Raw genomic sequence first — 19395 nt, 5'->3', positions numbered from 1 at the left:
CAAGTGACACGGGTCCGGATACTTCCGTGTTTTTTAAGGCTGACACAGCCAGAAGTGTCCGCCTTTCCCAGAACACATTAAAAAGTGGTCAGTCCGGTTCTGTGTGCGGATGAAGCAAGCATTAAGTCAGTGAACATTATATTTAAAGTGTGTTCGAGTGTACGCGCGTGTGCGCATTTGTGTGGGAATTCACGAATTCACCTGCTTGACGTCACACGTCTTGTCTTTGTAGCTCGCGACGCCTTCGACAGAGCCTCAGTGTGACCTGGCTGGCAGTCCCAGTAAGAACCTCCACGCTGACATGAACACTTCCTGAATTAAAAAAAAAAAACAAACAGTCTTTGAAGTTGGTCAGAATCGAGCTTTCAGAAAACCGGCGGACTCCGCGAGCACCAGCGACAGACACGACTGTTTACTGCCAAAGAGGTAAGTTCTAATTTAACGTAAAGCAGTTTCAGCTGCTGCTGTCACAAACTAATTGGCGTATTTTGAAAGTTGTGACAGGAACCTCCTATTTAGGCCTAAAAGAAACAAACAAACTATTGATTGTTGCACCGTGTTTTACACAGAGAATCAAAGCCATGTTTGGCTTTACAGATGACTGGTTCTGTTGTTACTGTGGGGTTTAAACTGTCGGTTAACGTGAGATGTCGCAAACGCCACGATTGTGATCAATCCTGTTTTTACCCAATTGCTTTTTATATTTCATGCAAAGCTTTTCATATATACCTTTTAATACCCCAATAGAAACTTAGCCTTGAAAATAGAAGTCTTTGTTTGTTTGACTTTCTTACTTTTCCTTTTTTTTCTTTTTTGTTTTGTTGAAACCGAAAGAAGACTTATTTGAGTTTCTCAAATACAAGAATAAACGTTCATAACTGCTGAAATGTCATCAGTTTCCATTAGACTGGGGTGTGTATACAACCAGAGCAGATTTCAAATATTTCCGTTGACTGTTTTCATGTAGGCACATTGCTTATACATTCATTTTTTTCCCATTAATTTTATTGTGTAGGTAGTCACATTTTTCCACGTGAACTGATTCACCTTTGCGGTTAAACTACTTGCGACAGTTTTGCATGTTTTACAGGTGAGATGCTCCATTAGAAACTCTTTATTTGTCCCATTTAAATCAGAATTGTGTTTAGGGCATTTACATTATAAATGCTCAGGTAGATAAAATAGCTAAAAATGGAGTTTGCCCATAGGTGACAGTGTTTGATTTTAAAGGTTCTGCCTAGCGGTGAGGATTTTCCTGTTTGTTTTATTTTTATTTTTATTTTCAAGTGCTCATTAACTTTTATTGACTAGTTTCGTTCAACCCATCAATATATTTTTGAAACATTTTTTCCACGGCCTGCAAAGCCTTGCAACACCTACTCCCACTCTTGTGTGTGTGTGTGTGTGTGTGTGTGTGGGTGTGTGTGTGTGTGTGTGTGTGTGTGTGTGTGTGTGTTTATGGATGGTGTCTGTGCTGTGAAGGCTGGCTGCAGGTAACCTAATCTGCCCCAGGTTACTGGTGTGTCAATATTGGCTTGCAGCATCACAAATTGCTTTGTGGGTACAGTTGAGACATCAGTTCGTTGGGGGTTTCTACTCCCATCTCTGTGTCACGCAAACCCAGCAACTTCAAATTAATAGACCAGCACAGATAGATGGTAAACAAACATTTGATTTGTTGGAATTAACGAGCTAATGCTTACAGTATTCTGTTTAATACCATGTTAGTGAGTGGAGAAGGAAGCAGTTGCCAGTGTGAAAGGTGTGCAGTTGTTTGTGTATTAGTTATCCTAATACATGTTTAGATAAAGTTTTAATCATATTTTATGTGTCAGTTTCTGCTACAAATTGATAAAGCTTCAAATTTCACAACCAAGTGGTTTACCAATTTCATTTTAATCAGTGTCCTTATGCAGTTATTTTGGTTTCTTCCAACTTTTAGCTTTGATAACTTGACGTCTCTCATCACAGGCTTGTGTTTTCCTGTTCCTGGCTCTTGCAGTCTTATCAAGTTCAGGTATCTTGCTTAGACTGCCTTTGTGAACTGTGAATGAGACAGAAATCGACACCCCTTTGAAAGCTAGCGAACACATGCTCAGCCTTAAGCACAGTGACTGGATTACTTCCATGGTGGTGTAGCTGGTTTAACTTCATGCCAAAGAGCTTAATGCTACTCGGAAAGAATCAAAAAAAATTTGAAGGCGGAAAAATGTTCACAGCCATCCTTCATATTCAAGAGTTTTAATTATTTAATGGTGACAATTACATTTATATCTAATTATTTTTGGTCATTTCGGAATAAGTTTAGCTCCAGAGTGATGGATTTAGACCTTCATCATTTCCCCCACTCTTTCAGAATATCTTGATCGGTTTGTGCACAACATAAAGCCTTTAGAGAAAAACTATTTTTTTCCCCCTTCTGTCAGATTCCACAGAAACTCATTAAAACCTTCTTTGTTCTGGGTTATTACCTACAGGGTTTAGAGGCTGTTCACTGCCAGGTGTTAAAAAAATATTTAAAGTTTTATTGTTTTTTTTTAAGTATGTGGAAACTCAATTTTTTTTTAAACGAGTTCAAACCAATTATAAAACTACATAAAATGGAATAGTTTTAAAAAGGGCTTGAAGTAATTCACTTTCCTAACTTTTTAAAACTTGTCAATAGTTTCATTCACCTTAGTCTTAGTATAGTTTAAACTGATTTCAGCTGTTATATTATTTTGAGTTTCATATTGCCTTCACTATTTCTCTATTTGGTCTGCCTACAAACAAAAACAAAGTTATGGTTTTAGCTGTTTTAATGCCAACAAATATACACACGTGTATATATTATTATGTTTTATTATGAAAAAAGTTCAATTTTTTTAAATATATTTTTCAATATTAGTTTAAAAAAACTAGAGATTATTTAGAGTAAGGACAATTAAGGAAATTTTTTAACAAGTTTTTCAGCTTCCATAACAATGTAAAAAAAACCAGCAGATGCTTATGACAGGAAGACACCGATGCACATGTATGGATTATTTTATCATTTTAATTTGTTTTAGAACATATTCATTGTTGCCCAGTTTATCATTTTTGAACTTATTCTGGCATATTTCTTTTCAAAAGGCACAACATGTATTATGTTTGTGCAGCAGGAAACAAGGTTCCATAGGTTAGGCTGCGATTCTGTCTGATGGATAAAATGCATCGATGCATCTCCCTTCAATTCCCAATCAAACGCAGCGCTTTAAGCTACTGAAGAAGCAAGAATGTGTTGGCTACAATAAGGGCAAGTTTTTATTCTTTCTGTTTACAGTAATCTTTTGTTGGAATTTAAAGCATGTGAATGCCACCCTCGGGGTAAAGTTGTGCTGATATCTAAACTTGAAAAATTTGGCAAATTTTCCTTATTGTTGCTAACAGTTTTATCTTAAGGTTGTCTAAATTCTTTTATGATGAAATGTTACTACTTTCTCTTTATTAGTCTAGATTTTACTGCCCAGTATTGAATTCTCTCACAAATGCGATCATAAATCAATACTTATAAAGTTTTTGTTTTGTTTTTTTCATCAAAGATAAACCAGACAATCCAGACTTTATTGGTGAAGTGAATCCACAAGTCATTGAAGTGATGATGATTAAGATGCGAGTAAAAAATGTTTAGATGGCCCAGCTCTGTCTATTAGCCTCTAACATTGAGTCAGCAAATGCAAAGTCAACAAATGCAAAGTCACAGGCATGGTTTAAATTTGTTTAAAAGCAACCTGATATCTAGTCACCAAAGGTGAAGCTTTTTAATTACTTTGTGATGTTTTGACAAATTTCTTGGATGAGAGAACAATTGGAGAGTGCGGGGAAAACGAATGCTGTTGCGTAATAGACTGCTGGTTCATGTTGCTCACAGAAGCCATGTCATTAGTTCAGGCTACAGCTCACACTTAAAAACTTTTCTCCAAAAAGCTATAAATAGACTTCTATTAGTTATTGTGTGGCTACAGAGAAACGGGTCATGATCATTGCAATGGTCGTTTACCAGGTAGCTTTAAAAACAGATTTTTTAATGATTTTATTCAACTTTCTTTATTTAACAGCATTGTAATACTAGTAATCATACTGTATTTTTATTTGCCTTTTTTCTGTTTCTGGAGGCAGAAGAGTCTCAAATGTTACTGACGCCTCATAAACTGCAGTTGTGGTTGATTTCAAAATGGTCTTCTCTCTTTGTTGTCACTGTTTAACAGATGATACATGGATGTCATTATTATTAGTAGGAGGGCTCAGATCTGCCCGGCCTGTCTAACCGGCTGAATCCCTGGGGTTTCTGGGAAAATCTCTACTCATTGGCTTGTTTATGGTGCATCACGGAGAATGGCTTTAGTGTATCATACTCTTCTTCCCCTGTTTTGGTTTAATTTATTCTAACGAGAAAAACTCAAGTGTAATCCAATTGGGGAAAAATTGGATTTTAAGTTTCTTATGTTGAAACATTTGGGTGCAATAACAAGCAGGAACATTTTCATAGATAGGATATCTGAGTGCAGTTGTTTTTTGTTTTTCTGGCACTTTTTCTGTTTTTACTGCAGCAATTCCTGATGGTAAAAGGTGACTTATGCATTGGTAATTTATTATTATTGTTTTTTTTTTTTAAAGAATTTTTTATTATTTTTCCAATGCTCAAAATATACACAATAAATTAAATATGAGTATGCTAAAAATATATGAAAAATATTGAAAGTACTAATAATAATCACAAAAACCATAAAAACAATGCCAATTGTCCAATTAGCTGATCAGAATAAAAGAAAAAAAGAATAAAAGTAGTTGAGCGTTCAGTTCAGTGTCCAGCCTGCCGTCTTAATCGGGCAAATCGGTGTTTTATGACTTTTTTGCTCTCATAGCCCCCCTAACACACCACAGCATAAAACAGGGCACTGAAAACAACAGACTAACGAAACCTAAAAAGGAGTTTTGGGCAGACACTAAAAGAGACAAGTCTTTTTTAAGAAGTATAATTTGCTCTGCACCTTCCAATATATGGAATCCATGTTTTCCAACCAGTTCAGACTCTTGTCCAGCCAGATTTCTACTGTTCTCTCTTTTAGGCTTTGCACTTTGACTCTGTTTTTGTCTGTCGATTAGCTCTGCTTTTTTTCCTGACATATTTCTTCTCTAACCATCAGTTCAAGAACAAATGCCTGTTTCTCCAGTTTAAGCCCCCATCTCTCTCTTTTGGCCTTTATTCTATTAGTTTGTGAAACCTCTGCTCTTGGATTTTCACTTCTCTCTCTTGGAGATCTGTGATAAAGTACACTCATTTGACTTTAACGTTGGCTCCCTGAATTAATTGGTTACTGCATGACTTTGTGTAATTCTTCTCATCCACACCCTTGGAGGGTTTTTTCAACTATGTTGCCAGTTCTCAGCAGAAATACATTAGCTCAGAAGCAGCAATGTTGCATGCATGCATAAAATCTAGTCTACATTGATTCTGTGAATTTCAAAAATTGTATTTTATGTAGGCCTGCACAATATACAGCAAATGTATCGTTATCGCGATATCCAGCTATGCAAAATGCATATTCCAAAAGACAGCGAAAATTGCAATAAATGTTTACCTTAAATGTGCTAAAACAATCTTATGGCAACCTGAAGCATTTAATGAATCAAATAAATCCCTTCATGCATTTGACCATTTGGATGGACCCCTTCATGTTGTTGACCAATCAAATGGAGTCTATTATGTTAGATGTTTGCCTCCTATGTCGACAAGGGTCATTTGAAGTATAATCTTTAAACTGTTGCAATGAAATGGGAATGATGTTTTGGGTGTTTTGCTATTTGTTTATATACCACAAATTATATTGTTATCGCAATATTAATCACCAATATCGCATATCGTGGGTTTTCCTCATATTGTGCAGCCCTAATTTTATGTAATGTATTTGAAGGTCTATACAATTCAAATGCAAAGGTTCGGGTTAGATTGTTTAGTTGTAATTCAAACCATATGAAGAAAAAAAAATTTAAATTAAAAAAAAAAAGTGCATAGTTTCTTTGCAATTGGTAGGTGAAAATTTGAAGCTCTTGATGTGAAAAATCATAGAAATACATTTCAGAAATCCAGATCTGAAAGCAGAAATGCATGTGACGGTTGAGCAAGACTGAGATGAGTGTAAAGGCAAATTACAATTTCTTAAGAAGGAAAATGCAGCTTCTCTACTCATCATTATGATTCGCTTATTTTCCATCTGTAAAGTTCATGCAGGATTTGCTGTAATTTAGTTTTCTTCATGCTGAAAACTAAAGCTTAGGTTATTTTGACATTTGTACAGACTAAACGACAATGGAAAAAGCTGACACAATCTTCCTTTTGGGTCTTGAGGCTTACACAACATTTTCCTCATGTAGCATTTAATGGTATGCCCCTAGTGATGTTTATCTGTTTAGTTTTTTTTCTTCTAATATAGCTCGAGCTTATATAGTTTTTTCCTGTAAGTCTGTTTATGCACATTTTTTCACCAAACGCAGTAATTGCAGATAGAGTAGACAAGCCATGCTCTGCATTTTAAAGTAGTAGTTTGTTGCTTTTTGTTAAGGCAATGGCAAATCTGGTCAAATTTTACGCACAATAAACGATCTCAGACTTGCTTGTTTAAGCTCCAGTAAGTAGGGCTTTTTTTTTTGTCTTAAAGTTTACTTTTTTGTTTTTCAACCTATTCCCTTCCTTGATGCATCTGATAATTTTGTCCTCTCTCCCTGGGGAAATGAAGCTATATCCTGTGTAAACTCCCTTTGTTTTTCTGGTCATTTTTGTCCATCTGTAAAGATCGTAGAGGAATGTGCAAAAACCTGGAAATGAGTCAAAATTGTTAAAAAGTTGCATTCACTTTTGTGAGTTTCTGATGGTATCTTTGCCCGTCTGATTTGACTCTTGCAGGAAAAGTCACTTGAATTATGAGTCATTTGTTCAGCTTCACATGACAAGAATGCAAGCGTCAACTACATTGTGTTGTTGAAAGCTCGAGTCTATGAACGTATTGAATGTCATTTTTGTTTAACATCTCACTCAGGCCTCCCTTTGATGCACAAACTCGTCATCTTTGTGCTTCTGATTGTTAGGCCTTTTTACAGCATCCTGCTAATTCCATTACGACACATTTCCACTAGAGATGTGTCCGGTTCATGCAGAGTTATCATACTGCACTGGCACTAGATGACATCAGTGGAAAATTCCACTCCTGCTGTAAATTGTCTAGTCACTATAAGAAATGCGTCTGACTGGAGGCCTCACCTCAATGAATGAACTCAAGTCTTCTCTTTGGCTTGAAACAGTATCAGGGCTTTTAAGTTATTTTTTTATTGTTATTATTTAAAAAGGAAAAAGTTTTCTAGTGGTTTAGAAATTCCACTGTGAACACCAAGTTGCAGGTGATGTTTGAATATCTATTACTAAAGACACAAACACATGTTTTTTAGGACGAGGGTTTGAACCATTGACTGTATATGAGAACTGGACTGACTGTGATGTCACCCATAAAAATGGCTTCTTTCCGGCTCCAACCAAATGAAGTTAACTCAGTTTCCATTTTTTTCATGATATGGACAGTTTCATTCCAGAATATATGGAACTTGACAAAATGACAAAATCCTCATATTTACACACATCTTTCGTTTTTTTCAGTTTTTGTGGTCTTTATCGTTGTTGTAGTTTTCTTTTTACTGCTTTTATATTGTAAACTTAACATATAAAAGTACATTTTCTAAATGTAGATGTAGTTGTTTTGAAATTAAGTAATAGTATTAGGATTTATTTTGAATTGAAAACATACTGCTACCTAAAATGTTTTTTTTTTTTATTAATAGTATTTAAAATATTTTGTAGTGCATTTCCTTTTTTTGTTTTGTTTTCCATGTCTCCTAGTATGCCCAGTCTTTGTTGTACTAGTTGGGGTTGTTTCTGAAGATTCTGTTGGCTTAGTTTCTCCATGCTGTGCAGAACTTCAGCAGCCCTATTGATGCTTAATGTGCAAGATGCAATGAGAGGTGACTGAGCACAGCCTGTGTGTCTGTTCATTCTTATAGGGGACTGAGGTGAGAGGTCACCATGCCGCCCTTCCTGCGTATCGCCATCAACGCTTATGAAGCTGGGGATTTGCCAGCTTTCAATGACCTTCCCGTATGCGCCATCAGACTGAAGGATTCTATCAACACAGGTATGTTTGCATGTAAGGCTCTGTACAGACAGGAAAGTGGTGCATTAAGGATGCCCCATGCTCTAGTCTTAAAGTGGCCTCATCTGTTGAGGTCAGGTGACCACAAGCATATTTTTCCTTTGGCTTTTTGTTGCTTCTTCTTACTTTATTTTTTTATTTTTTAATAGAACGAGGGAAAGCTTTGGTTCAAAGGAAACCAACCATGTATCCTCCCTGGATGACCAGTTTTGATGCTCACATCTACGAGGGTCGTGTCCTTGAAGTGATCCTGATGCAGGGCACTGATGTGACCGTGGCCAAAGCCACCATGGGAATGTCTGTGCTGGCAGAGCGCTGTAAGAAGGCCAAGACCAGTGGCAAAAATGAATTCTGGGTAGACCTGCAGCCATCAGGAAAGGTTCAGATGGCAGTGCAGTTTTTCCTGGAGGACGGTGACATAGGTAAAACTTCAACTACATCTCTAAAATTTGATTTTATAAAACTCCATAAATATTTTGCTTTATTTATATCTGTTTAATTTCATATATGTATTTTATATCCTGTCTAAGCAAATTATTACAGATAACAGTGACTGTAAATGTTTTTTGGGAAACCTTGGAATTGTTCCAACTTTGATGTTTTTTTTTTAAGTCTGTGAAAAATTATACAAGTTTAAGGTGAATATTTTTAGAGAGAACTTTAAAGAAATGCTATTATGTAATTAAGTTCTGTGGTGCTAAATCGTACCCACTAGACCAACAGGGAGTGAGGCCAAATATTCTTTGCCCCTTTTTCGTTTTCCCTTCTGTTGTTGTCTTCTACTGAAAAGGGACATTTCCTCTTTTCTTTCCTTAAATTCTTGCTAAAAGTACAAGCATTTAAATGTTGGTTTGCTGATTTATGCTCACTTGTAAACATGATTTACAGAATTATGCCCTTTTGAGATAATGTTTTACCCAATAAGCAGAGTTCTTTTTTCACAGAAAAAATATTTATTGGAGTTTGTGAAATACTTAATATTTACTATTTAAAACCCTGTTTACACAATCAAACCAAAAAGTGACTTATAAAATGTAATTTGTGGGTCATAATGTTTAGCAGTGTCCTAATAACAGTCATTTCCATGTTCAAATGTACAGATTAACAGAGAAAAAGCAAGACTATTATTCCTGATTGCACACATTTGAATCTTAAATGCTGATTCAGGGAATATGTTTTATTGTGTTACTTCTTGACTTTTTTGGTATACTATTTTAATTTATTTTCTACCTTAAAAATATTAATTTTCATTGGTAGCAGAGTGATAAGTTAAGAAGAGTAGGAGGCTGACAAAATTGTGTTTTCGGTGTACATCTGTTTCCTATTGTGGCCTTTTTCCAGTCTTTCTTTAATCTAACCACCTTTCCTGCTTTTCACTGTGTTGTGTTTTTAAGGCGACTCCTTTTCTGATTATCACCCCCCCCACACACACACACACACACACTCTAATTTTCTTCTGAAGTTTTGTTTTTACTAGCAGGTCTCATTCCTTGCTCACTATCTTCTCTTTAAAATGTTTAACTGCGGTTCCTAATTTCTCTCTATATTGGCAATTTAAAGAAAAATCAGATGACTGAGTCATCCTTAAAGAAAAGGTGAACAAAATTAAAACTCATTCTTGGCTGTAGAAATTAAACTTTTTCTTTTAGAGTAAAACTTGAAATGACAAATGTTTTCTAATCTGTAGACTGGAAAGAAACTCCACTGATCCATAAACTGATCTCCACTTTCAGTGGCAACAACACAGTCTGTGAAGCCTGAGGAAGAAACATACACCCTGCCCAGAAGGAGAGGAGCCGTAAGGCAGCCAAAAATTCACATCATCAAGAACCATGAGTTTATCGCCACCTTCTTCAACCAACCAACCTTCTGCTCTGTCTGTAAAGAATTTGTGTGGTGAGACGACCTGACAGCTGATATTAAAACCTCAAAGTTCTGTCTGCTATAGTCTTCAATAAGGGAGACATGCATCTGTTTGATGTACAAATTACACACTTTTTTAAGTGTTGCTCTCATTTCTTTTTTTTTTACATTTTAGTTATGTAATGTTTACTATGAAAATGTTTTTAAGTTGTTTTCATCTAATGGAGCCAAACTCAGCACTTAAACTAAAGTCCATACATGATTTTTTTTTTTTTTTGCATGCACATTTTTAGCCTTTGGCATGTTCAACCTAAAGAAACCAACCTTTTTACATCTCTTCCTATTTTTCCTGTATTCTAGGGGACTCAACAAGCAAGGTTACAAGTGTAAACGTAAGTGGAGTCTTTTCTTTCTTTCTTTTATTTTTAAATCTACGCATTTGATGTCACACTGAACTAACTACTCTATGTATGTTCCCAGAATGCAATGCTGCAATCCACAAGAAGTGTAAAGACAAAATCATTTACAATTGTACTGGAACAGCAGCCAACAGTCGTGAGACTATGGTAAGCGTTCCCTCTGCTACAAAAGAATGAAATATGTTAACTGCAGATGTGGACCTGATGTGGGGAGGCTGCTTGGTTCTATGAAAAATGTTTTTCAGCTTTTCTGTTGCATCAAAAGCAGTGGGACTTTCTTTTTTAATTAATTTTTTTATTTATTATTTCTAAAACCTTGTAAAGTTTAATATCTTGTTGGGATATTTTAAGTATTAGAATTGGGAAATAATTTTAACGGTAAATGGCTTGTACTTATATAGCGCTTTTCTACCTACAAGGCCCAAAGCGCTTTACAGTCACACACACATTCACACACTGATGGCGGCTCCGCTGCCAAACACTGGGGCCAACCTTCCATCAGAGGCAAGGTGGGGTTCAGTGTCTTGCCCAAGGACACATCGACTCATGAGCGTGCAAGGCGGGAATCGAACCTGCAATCTCACGAGGATCGACCGCCCTACCGCTGCACCATGGTCGCCCCAATTTTAAAATGTTTTTTTTTTAAATATATCAAATGGAAACAAAGATGCAGTTTATCCATTTAGTTATATTGAAAAGCAGCTATAAATGTCCCTTTTTTTTTGTCTACTCTGCATATTATTTGATGAATTTTCATGAATCCTTTTGCATTTGCAGTTCCAGAAGGAGCGCTTTAAGATTGATATGCCACATCGTTTCAAGGCCTACAACTACAAGAGCCCCACATTCTGCGACCACTGTGGCAGCCTGCTGTGGGGCCTCTACAAGCAGGGCCTGAAATGTGAAGGTGAATACGCTTCTTTGGTTGTACTTTTGCCTTTTAGGATTGTATATTCTTTATCTTCTCCTTTAGGCCACATTTATTTTTATCTGCATCTTAACTATACTTTTTACCCATTTTTTTTCTTTTTACAACCTTTCTCCTAGCTTGTTCGATGAACGTTCATTTTAATTGTAACAGCAAAGTGGCTAATCTGTGTGGAGTCAATCAGAAATTGCTGGCAGAAGCTCTGTCTCAGCTCACGGTCTCACAGGTTGGTGAATAGTTTGTTTAAGAAAATGAAAACCTAATTTAAAGTAATTTGAGTTTTTTTTTTTAAATTGCTTGTTTGCATTTTAGAAATCCTCAAAGAAATCTCAGGGCTCTGAATCTGAGGCCGAAGTACCCGATGTTGGCATTTACCAAGACGTGAAGACTACAACAGTAGACCCGAATGGTAAGCTGCATCACCAGTCGCCATTTTTTTGTTTGCATAAAGTGTCATTGTGATGCTGATCACCTGTTTTCATAATCTCTGATTTTAGTTTTTTCTTCCCTTGAATTTGCATATAGCTTTGACTATAGATTTACATTTTTGTTTACTCAAAGTCTGGGAATGTGTGTTTACAGCAGATGACAAGAACAAGACTCCTACCCCATCTCCTACCCCATCCCCTGCTCCTCAACTGCACCTCACTCTCAATCACTTGGTGTTCCACAAGGTGCTGGGAAAAGGAAGTTTTGGCAAGGTATGCGCTGTGGTCTGCGTCCTTAAGGACCTACTCCAGTGAATATCGTCTTTTTAACATGTTCTTATGGCATTTTCTGATGATGGAGGACATGTATAAAAAAAAATACAATGAAAACTGCATTTCCGAGTATTTCTTTACTCAAACTCTTATGCCTTAGGGATAGATGGGAAAAATGCTGTTTGTAGTTGTGACGATTCTAATACAATGGGCGGGCCAAAAACTCCCAGCCCATCCACGTGTAGGTGATTACGTCTTTGTTTTCCTTGTTTTAAGCTGGCATCTGGCTCAAAACTGCACAGCTGGTTAGCTCCAATATTGTTGCCCGTTTATGTTGCACTGGTAATGTTAGGTTGGGGTTGTGAGGAACTGTAAGCTAGAGAGAGTGTAAACTGAGAGCTCAGTTATGGGTGATGGGTATTGGGGTGGGGTTGCTCAGCACCGGTGGTTCCACCAGTACTCGGTGGCAAATTTCTAATAAACTACTGCCGCTTAAAAACAACACGTTTTTTATTTCATAATTAAAACACCACTGGGAACACTTGACAACAGATCAAAAAATAATCAGAGTGAGACTTGAATTACTTTTTTATACAATATGAAACTCAATAAATCATTATTTTTTCCAGTGATATCATTTGTAAAAACAATGCAACATTCCTTAACATTCTCAACATGTATATGTTTAGTTAAATATGGTTGGTTGTATGTTTTTTATATAATAGTTTTTTAATGTCTTATTAGCACATTTCACTCTATCATGAAAAAAACAATGTCATTTCCTAAAACCTCATTTTTGATTACAGAGAAACTGCAATGTACCCTTTTTAATTGCATGAAGGTGTCTTACTCCGACATGAATCACCCCTATCGAGATTTAGAAAAAACATATACTCTTGGTTGTCAGTGGGGCCTTATTGTAGATAAGATGGAAACCCATAATTCATCAGAACGGAGTAAAATACTTCAACTAATCTAGTTACAACTTTTAACTCTGAGATACCTACATTTTCAGAATGATAAATTGTTAAAAAAAATAAGAGGCTGCCTTTTAACACATTTAAGACGAGGGTTAAAGAGCTGGAATGCAGACACCTAAGGCTCAGACTTTGGCTTACAGCCTTTAATTGTGTGAGAAATGTTCAGACTGTTTCCTGGTAACCCTTTTGTCTGAGGACCTCTAGTGGTTGTTCATGCTACTGAGTGGACTTAACTCCGCTTTGGTTTTACTGTCCACATTAGCCTCTCACATCCGAGTAAGCTTTTGTCACGAATGCTCCATTTGCTCGTATTGTTTTTGCAAAATCACCACAACAAGCATGTATTTTTTGGACCGTGCTTTAACGCATTACTTCTCCACTTCCCAGGTCCTGTTGGCAGAGCTGAGAGGAAAGGGTCAGTTCTTTGCTGTGAAGGTTCTGAAGAAGCATGTTGTTCTCATGGATGATGATGTGGAGTGCACCATGGTGGAAAAAAGAGTTCTGGCTCTCGCCTGGGAGAACCCCTTCCTCACTCACCTTTACTCCACATTCCAGTCCAATGTAAGAGATGACCCACTGGAAAATCTTCCAGTAAAATACACTTTATTCTGCTGTCTGAAAATAAAGTGGAAGTTTAAGAGATGACTTCCAAGCTCTCTTTACTTGACTTTGTATGTGAATTTTCACATGTTCATTCCTAGTTTGATGTGCTTTTCCACAGGAGCACCTCTTCTTTGTGATGGAGTACCTGAATGGGGGTGACTTGATGTTTCACATTCAAGACAAAGGCCGCTTTGATATCACCAGAGCCACGTCAGTTCACTAGACGCAGTTCTGATGGACCTTCTCTTTGCTGTTGAGCATTATTCATGATGGTAAAAATGTGTTTTTGTAACTGTAGATTCTACGCTGCTGAGATAGTGGTGGGATTGAATTTCCTTCATTCAAGAGGAATCGTTTACAGGTATGATGTAAACTCCATTCTGCACTTTGGTCTGAACTATCATGCGACTTTGATATAAGACATTTCAAGTTAGTTTTGTTTAGGTTACACCTAGTCTAAAAACATTGTGAGTACATTTACAGTATTTTTTCTTTTATTATTTTATGTGCACAGAGATTTGAAGCTGGACAACATCATGCTCGATTGTGATGGACACATAAAGCTGGCTGACTTTGGCATGTGTAGAGAGAACATCTCTCAAGAAAACAGAGCCTCCACATTCTGTGGAACTCCAGACTACATTGCCCCTGAGGTTTGTTTCAGGGATTATCTGATGGCATGGTTTATAATTTTAAGCATTTTAACTTCATGTTCACCACACTCAGGATTTCCCTCAGTAATTTATCAGAGGGCTGTTTAGCTAGCATTGCATTATGGGGTGTGTCCAAATTCGAGGGCTGCATCCTTCAATGGCCCTGGCCTTCCCGGGCGACGTTGGCCGTGTCCTTCATCAAGCGGGTAGGCTGAATGTTAACAACTGTGAATTTGGACGAGTCTGGCCTTTAGATAATTCCAGCCATTACATTGGCAAATGGGCTTCATGGTGGCACAGTGGTTAGGGCTCTTGCCTTACAGCAAGAAGGCCCCTGGTTCAAGTCCCGGGTTTTCTCCGGCTTCCTCCCACTGTCCAAAAACACACTTCATAGGTTAATTGGTTACTCTAAATTGTTAATGTGAGAGTGCATGTGTGTGTGAATGTGGCCCTGCGGCAGACTGGTGACCTGTCCAGGGTTTCTCCTGAGGCTCAGGCAGCCCCGACCCCGGAAGGGAAAAATGTATTAGAAGGTGAATGCACATTGGCGAATGTCCTGTCGCCTAGCAACCGTTAGTCCCGAACAGAGAGGAGTAGTGAACCAGGCACAGGGCTCAAAAATGTCCTGGCTTATTTAATCCAACTTTGAATCTGGGAGGTGTAATTATAAAAAGGTGTCATTCTCTCCAACTCCAAGTCCCGTGTTACAGTCTGCCATTGTTGTCAGAAAATCTATGGGTTCGGCCGCAATGCATCTTGGGATATGGACAGCATAGAAGGATACTCCAGATCAGGAGACTTAAACGAGTCGTTGAATTTGGACAGCACTTGTGGCAGCGCTGTGACATAAGCAGCCTAAAATTGCAGCCTAAAAATGCATCCCAGGAGGAACGAAACCCTCGAATTTGGACAAAGCCATTGATTGAAAAAAGTTAATTTTTGTTGTTGCCACTTTCTATTAAATGGCTTTATATTAAATAAATGGCAACATTTTTCTGAACTCGACATTATTGTTTCATTACTTTGATGTTGATCAATTGTCTCAATAGATCCTGCTGGGACAAAAGTACACCTTCTCAGTGGACTGGTGGTCCTTTGGTGTACTGGTGTACGAGATGCTGATTGGTCAGTCACCTTTTCAAGGTGACGACGAAGACGAGTTGTTTGAAGCCATCAGGACAGACACCCCTCACTACCCTCGATGGATCACCAAGGACTCCAAGAATCTGCTTGAACAAGTTAGTATTTGTTGTTAGAAATGTGTGCCATTTCATCTCTTTCTAAATATTTTTATTTAATCTGCTGTTCTTGAATATTTATTTTTCTCAGCTGTTTATAAAAGATCCGATTACCAGGATGAGTGTGGTTGGGAATATTCGTTTACATTCCTTCTTTAAATCCATCAACTGGACTGCTCTGGAAAAGAGACAAGTGGAACCCCCCTACAAGCCAAAAGTGGTACGACCTTTTGTTTCTTTTATTAAATCTGATATTTTCCATATGTATTTATGTGCGACCAGCACAAAAAGTGATGATAATTCATGTTGGCCACATGCAGCCAAGATGCACATTGCTGCCTTCTCCACACGCATTTTAAGTGCGTCGAAGGTTGCATTTTGTTGTTGGCCACACGTATTTAAAGTTAGACTTGAAGTTAAAGTCCTATCATCTGTCACGCACCAAGGTGTGTGAAATGTTTTTTCCGCATTTGGTTTATCCCCTGAAGGAGCGGTGAGATGCAAAAACGGATGCGCGCAGGAACTATTTGGTGGTTTAACCCAACGCTAATCCTAACCTTAACCCTTCCTCTAGGTCTGTGCAGCCAAAAAAGAGTTCAGGGCTGGCTGCACGTATTTAGAAAATCACGTGCGAATAGACATTTTCTTTTGAAAAGACCTCTAGAAATGTACAAACATGTAAACTAGTGGTGCTCATTACGTAGAGCACAATCGCCTGGTCAATCCCTAAGGATGTGACTATAGATCACGGCCCATCACAGATAAATAAACAAATGTTTTCAAAAAATCCGTCAGCAAATCATCATCTTCGCCTGAAATACTTCACTTGATTGGCCCTGCAGAACGGCCAACCGAACATCCTCTAACAAAATATTTTTTGGACAAGAGTTTACAGCCTTTCTAAAAGGCTTTGAAATGTTTTCATTTGGCAGAATTCGAAAAACCTTTTTTTTTTTGGACAAGTTTTCTAGTTTTTGCTGTTTTTTATGCTGTGTTCCATTGAGTCGGTTGAGCCTTTGAAAACACACCTGGAAAACTTTTAGCTAAATGTGGGTTTTTATGTTGTCATCATTTTGTAATTCTGCTTTTTTAATCTTTTATAATTTGTACAACTTTTGTTTTATTTTGTCTTTTTAAATAGTTTTCACGAGTATTGGAAAGCACTTTGTGATTCTTTCTGGGAAAAGTGCTATAAAAACGTAACTTACTTATTTGTGATTCAAAGAAGACACCCCCCTCCTGAAAAAAATGTATGGATAAAAAATAGAGAATAACGGTAGAAGTCTTTTAGCAAGCCTGAAATATTGTTGCCCTACAATACAGACCATAAAGTTAAATCTGTCTGCTTTAGACCATACCATCCTGCTTTTTTGTACAATTGTGTATATTAGACTTTGATCCTATCAGTGCTTTAATTTATATTAACTTAACTGAATTTCTTGGCCTATTATCCACAGAAATCCCCAAGTGACTGCAGCAACTTTGATCGTGAGTTCCTCAATGAGAAACCCCACCTCTCCAAGTGTGACAAAAACTTGGTTGAATCCATGGACTGCAATGCATTCGCTGGCTTTTCTTTCATCAACCCAAAACTGGAAAATATGATATCCTAATGAACAGGAACAACAGCATTCTCTGAAGCACAGCTATACCTCTGCAGTCTTATGGGCTGTGCAATTCTTTTATTATGTATTCTTCTGTCAGCTGGGTTTGAGTCTCACTCTGACTTTTAAAGTCCCTCTTCTGCAACGTGATTGTTACCAAAATGTTTAATGTCGATAGCAAAACTCAGCTTTAATTGTGAAACTATAAGGCAAATAATAGTTTTTAAATTCAGGATAGGATGGGAGTTCTGTTTTTGTTTTGTTTTTCTTGCAACAACTGTTGTGGTACAGTCGATGATGAATTCACTTGTATTTTATTTTTTCTTGACATATCTTGTTTAGGTTATAGTTTAAACTTATATTATTACCATCATTGTATTTTTAAGTTTGTAGTCACAGGCAAAGGGTAAAATTTTTGTTTAATCAGTTATTTTGTATATATCTAGAAAAAACATACAGGCCAAAATCACCTGCACAGTTCTGTCTCACCAGCTGTTTTTGGGATGCATATAAACTCTTGTGAAGGCAGTTGTATTGTTTCTTGGTGGAAATACTTGCTAAGGTAGTCATTGCACAGACAATTGTTCAATTTGAAGTTATTTTTCTTTCTTGTACTGTAAGCAAATAGTTAGGAAGTTAAATTTTAGATATATTTGGAGGCAAGTGAGCATTCGTAGTGTTTTTTTTTTTTTTTTTACTGGAGATGATTCCTTCAGAGTCCTACTTTTAAAGAGATTTAAATGAAAGTCGTATTTTGTGCACTACTTGTACCAAATGCTATTCTGTATATTAAACTAAGTTGTATCCTCCTCTTTCCATATGCAATACTAACACAGGTACCTAAGCTATGTGTATGGAACAATAGGGTTTTTGTTTTCATGGAACGTTGGGCATTTTTCTGTTGAAACAGGTTTTAATATGCATAAACCAAATGGATAGAATTAGAGAATTGGCTTTTACCGTTTACTGTCTCAGTTTCACATTTGATTCTAAATAAATGTACTGTAAACCTTAATTGTTTGCTTTGTTTGTTTTATGTGAAACAATGCAACCCCCCCCCCCAGTTCAGGTTAGTAACAAAATAACCTCCCACTTTGTTAATGCTAAAGCTTATACACAAGATTTTAAATTCGTTTTAGTTATTGTAAGATTTTGTACCAACGTCATTCAATGCATCTGGCAGCACATGTCATCAAAATGTGAAAGCCAACAGGAATTTGACAGTTTCGACACACAAATGGTTTACTGCCACCTAGCGGTAATGTGTGCGTGGTGCACATGTCTGCCTGAAGAGAGCTTGAGTTGCTCAGCGCATTTGAGACCGTCCTCATCCTCTGAATTACCAAAACCGTAAAGCTGACATTTGCATTAAACAAGTCTTCACCCTACAGTTTAGTTTATAACGTGTTTTATGTGAAGAAGATGACATTTTACATAATGTTTTTTGGAACAACCCTCTGTGAAGCCTCGCATTTATTTCAGTTTTATGGCCGTTTTGATTTAAAAGAGAAAACGCATATTGTTGGAGCGAATTAAAAAGAATGAACTCGTCTTAAATATTTCCAATACTTGTAGTTTGATGAATTTATTTTAAAATAAATCCGTATGATTAAGGGTTATTCTCGACACCGACTATTTCCCTTGTTAATGTAAAAACCAGAATGGGCAATCTTTTTTTTTTTTCCTGCCGCGTTAGCGCACGAGCTCTTTTTCTTTCGTCACAATGGGCATAACGGCTTGGGCTGTTGGTGAAGACTGCTCCTCACTAATCTTTAACGGTCCAAATGACTGATAAAATGTTGTTTCGTCAACGTCGCGCGCTCGGGAGCTTTTTGAAAAGCTTTCACAGATTCGATTTAAAAAAAAAAGCGACTTTACTGAAGAAGCACGTGAAATATGTCAACGTACTGCACTCACACCGACAGTCTGCATTTTTAACAATTTCTCCCGCCCTCTCCTCCAAAAACCCGACTTGACACCCCTGAGTGGCGTGAAGGACCGCTGTGCACTGACCCGACCCATTATTTGCTATCGGTTGACGAGTTCCTGTCATCTATTTAGCTAAAAAGTAGAGTCAGTCCGCCTTTCTCCGCCTCGTCCAAGTGGCTCTTTATTAATAAACTAGAACATCGAATAAAATAATAATAATAATAAAACTCTGAGGTCTCATTACCATAAAATATACTTTAA

General features: G+C 37.2%; 1 protein-coding gene across 3 annotated transcripts; it reads left to right on the top strand.

The window, feature by feature from the left end:
* Positions 1 to 19: 19 nt before the first annotated feature.
* LOC101162283 (protein kinase C delta type) lies at positions 20 to 18220 on the top strand. Of its 3 annotated transcripts, XM_011475057.3 has the most exons (18): positions 20 to 125; positions 233 to 426; positions 8068 to 8198; positions 8366 to 8638; positions 9950 to 10112; positions 10440 to 10471; positions 10560 to 10645; positions 11276 to 11405; positions 11546 to 11652; positions 11739 to 11835; positions 12009 to 12127; positions 13495 to 13668; positions 13829 to 13920; positions 14009 to 14071; positions 14225 to 14363; positions 15413 to 15601; positions 15693 to 15821; positions 17059 to 18220. In XM_011475057.3, exons 3-18 carry the CDS (start codon positions 8090 to 8092, stop codon positions 17212 to 17214), a joined length of 2058 nt encoding a protein of 685 aa, XP_011473359.1. In that variant the 5' UTR covers positions 20 to 125; positions 233 to 426; positions 8068 to 8089; the 3' UTR covers positions 17215 to 18220. The 3 variants fall into 3 exon arrangements, with proteins under 3 accessions (XP_011473359.1, XP_020558932.1, XP_011473358.1); XM_020703273.2 differs by lacking the exon at positions 20 to 125 and having other exon boundaries at positions 141 to 426; positions 12012 to 12127; XM_011475056.3 differs by lacking the exon at positions 20 to 125 and having other exon boundaries at positions 142 to 426.
* Positions 18221 to 19395: the final 1175 nt, after the last annotated feature.

The sequence above is a fragment of the Oryzias latipes genome, chromosome 5 (genome assembly GCF_002234675.1).
Source record: "Oryzias latipes chromosome 5, ASM223467v1".
NCBI lineage: Eukaryota > Metazoa > Chordata > Actinopteri > Beloniformes > Adrianichthyidae > Oryzias > Oryzias latipes.
The sequence above is the reverse complement of the archived record's forward strand: the minus strand, read 5'-3'. Positions and strand labels throughout refer to the sequence as shown.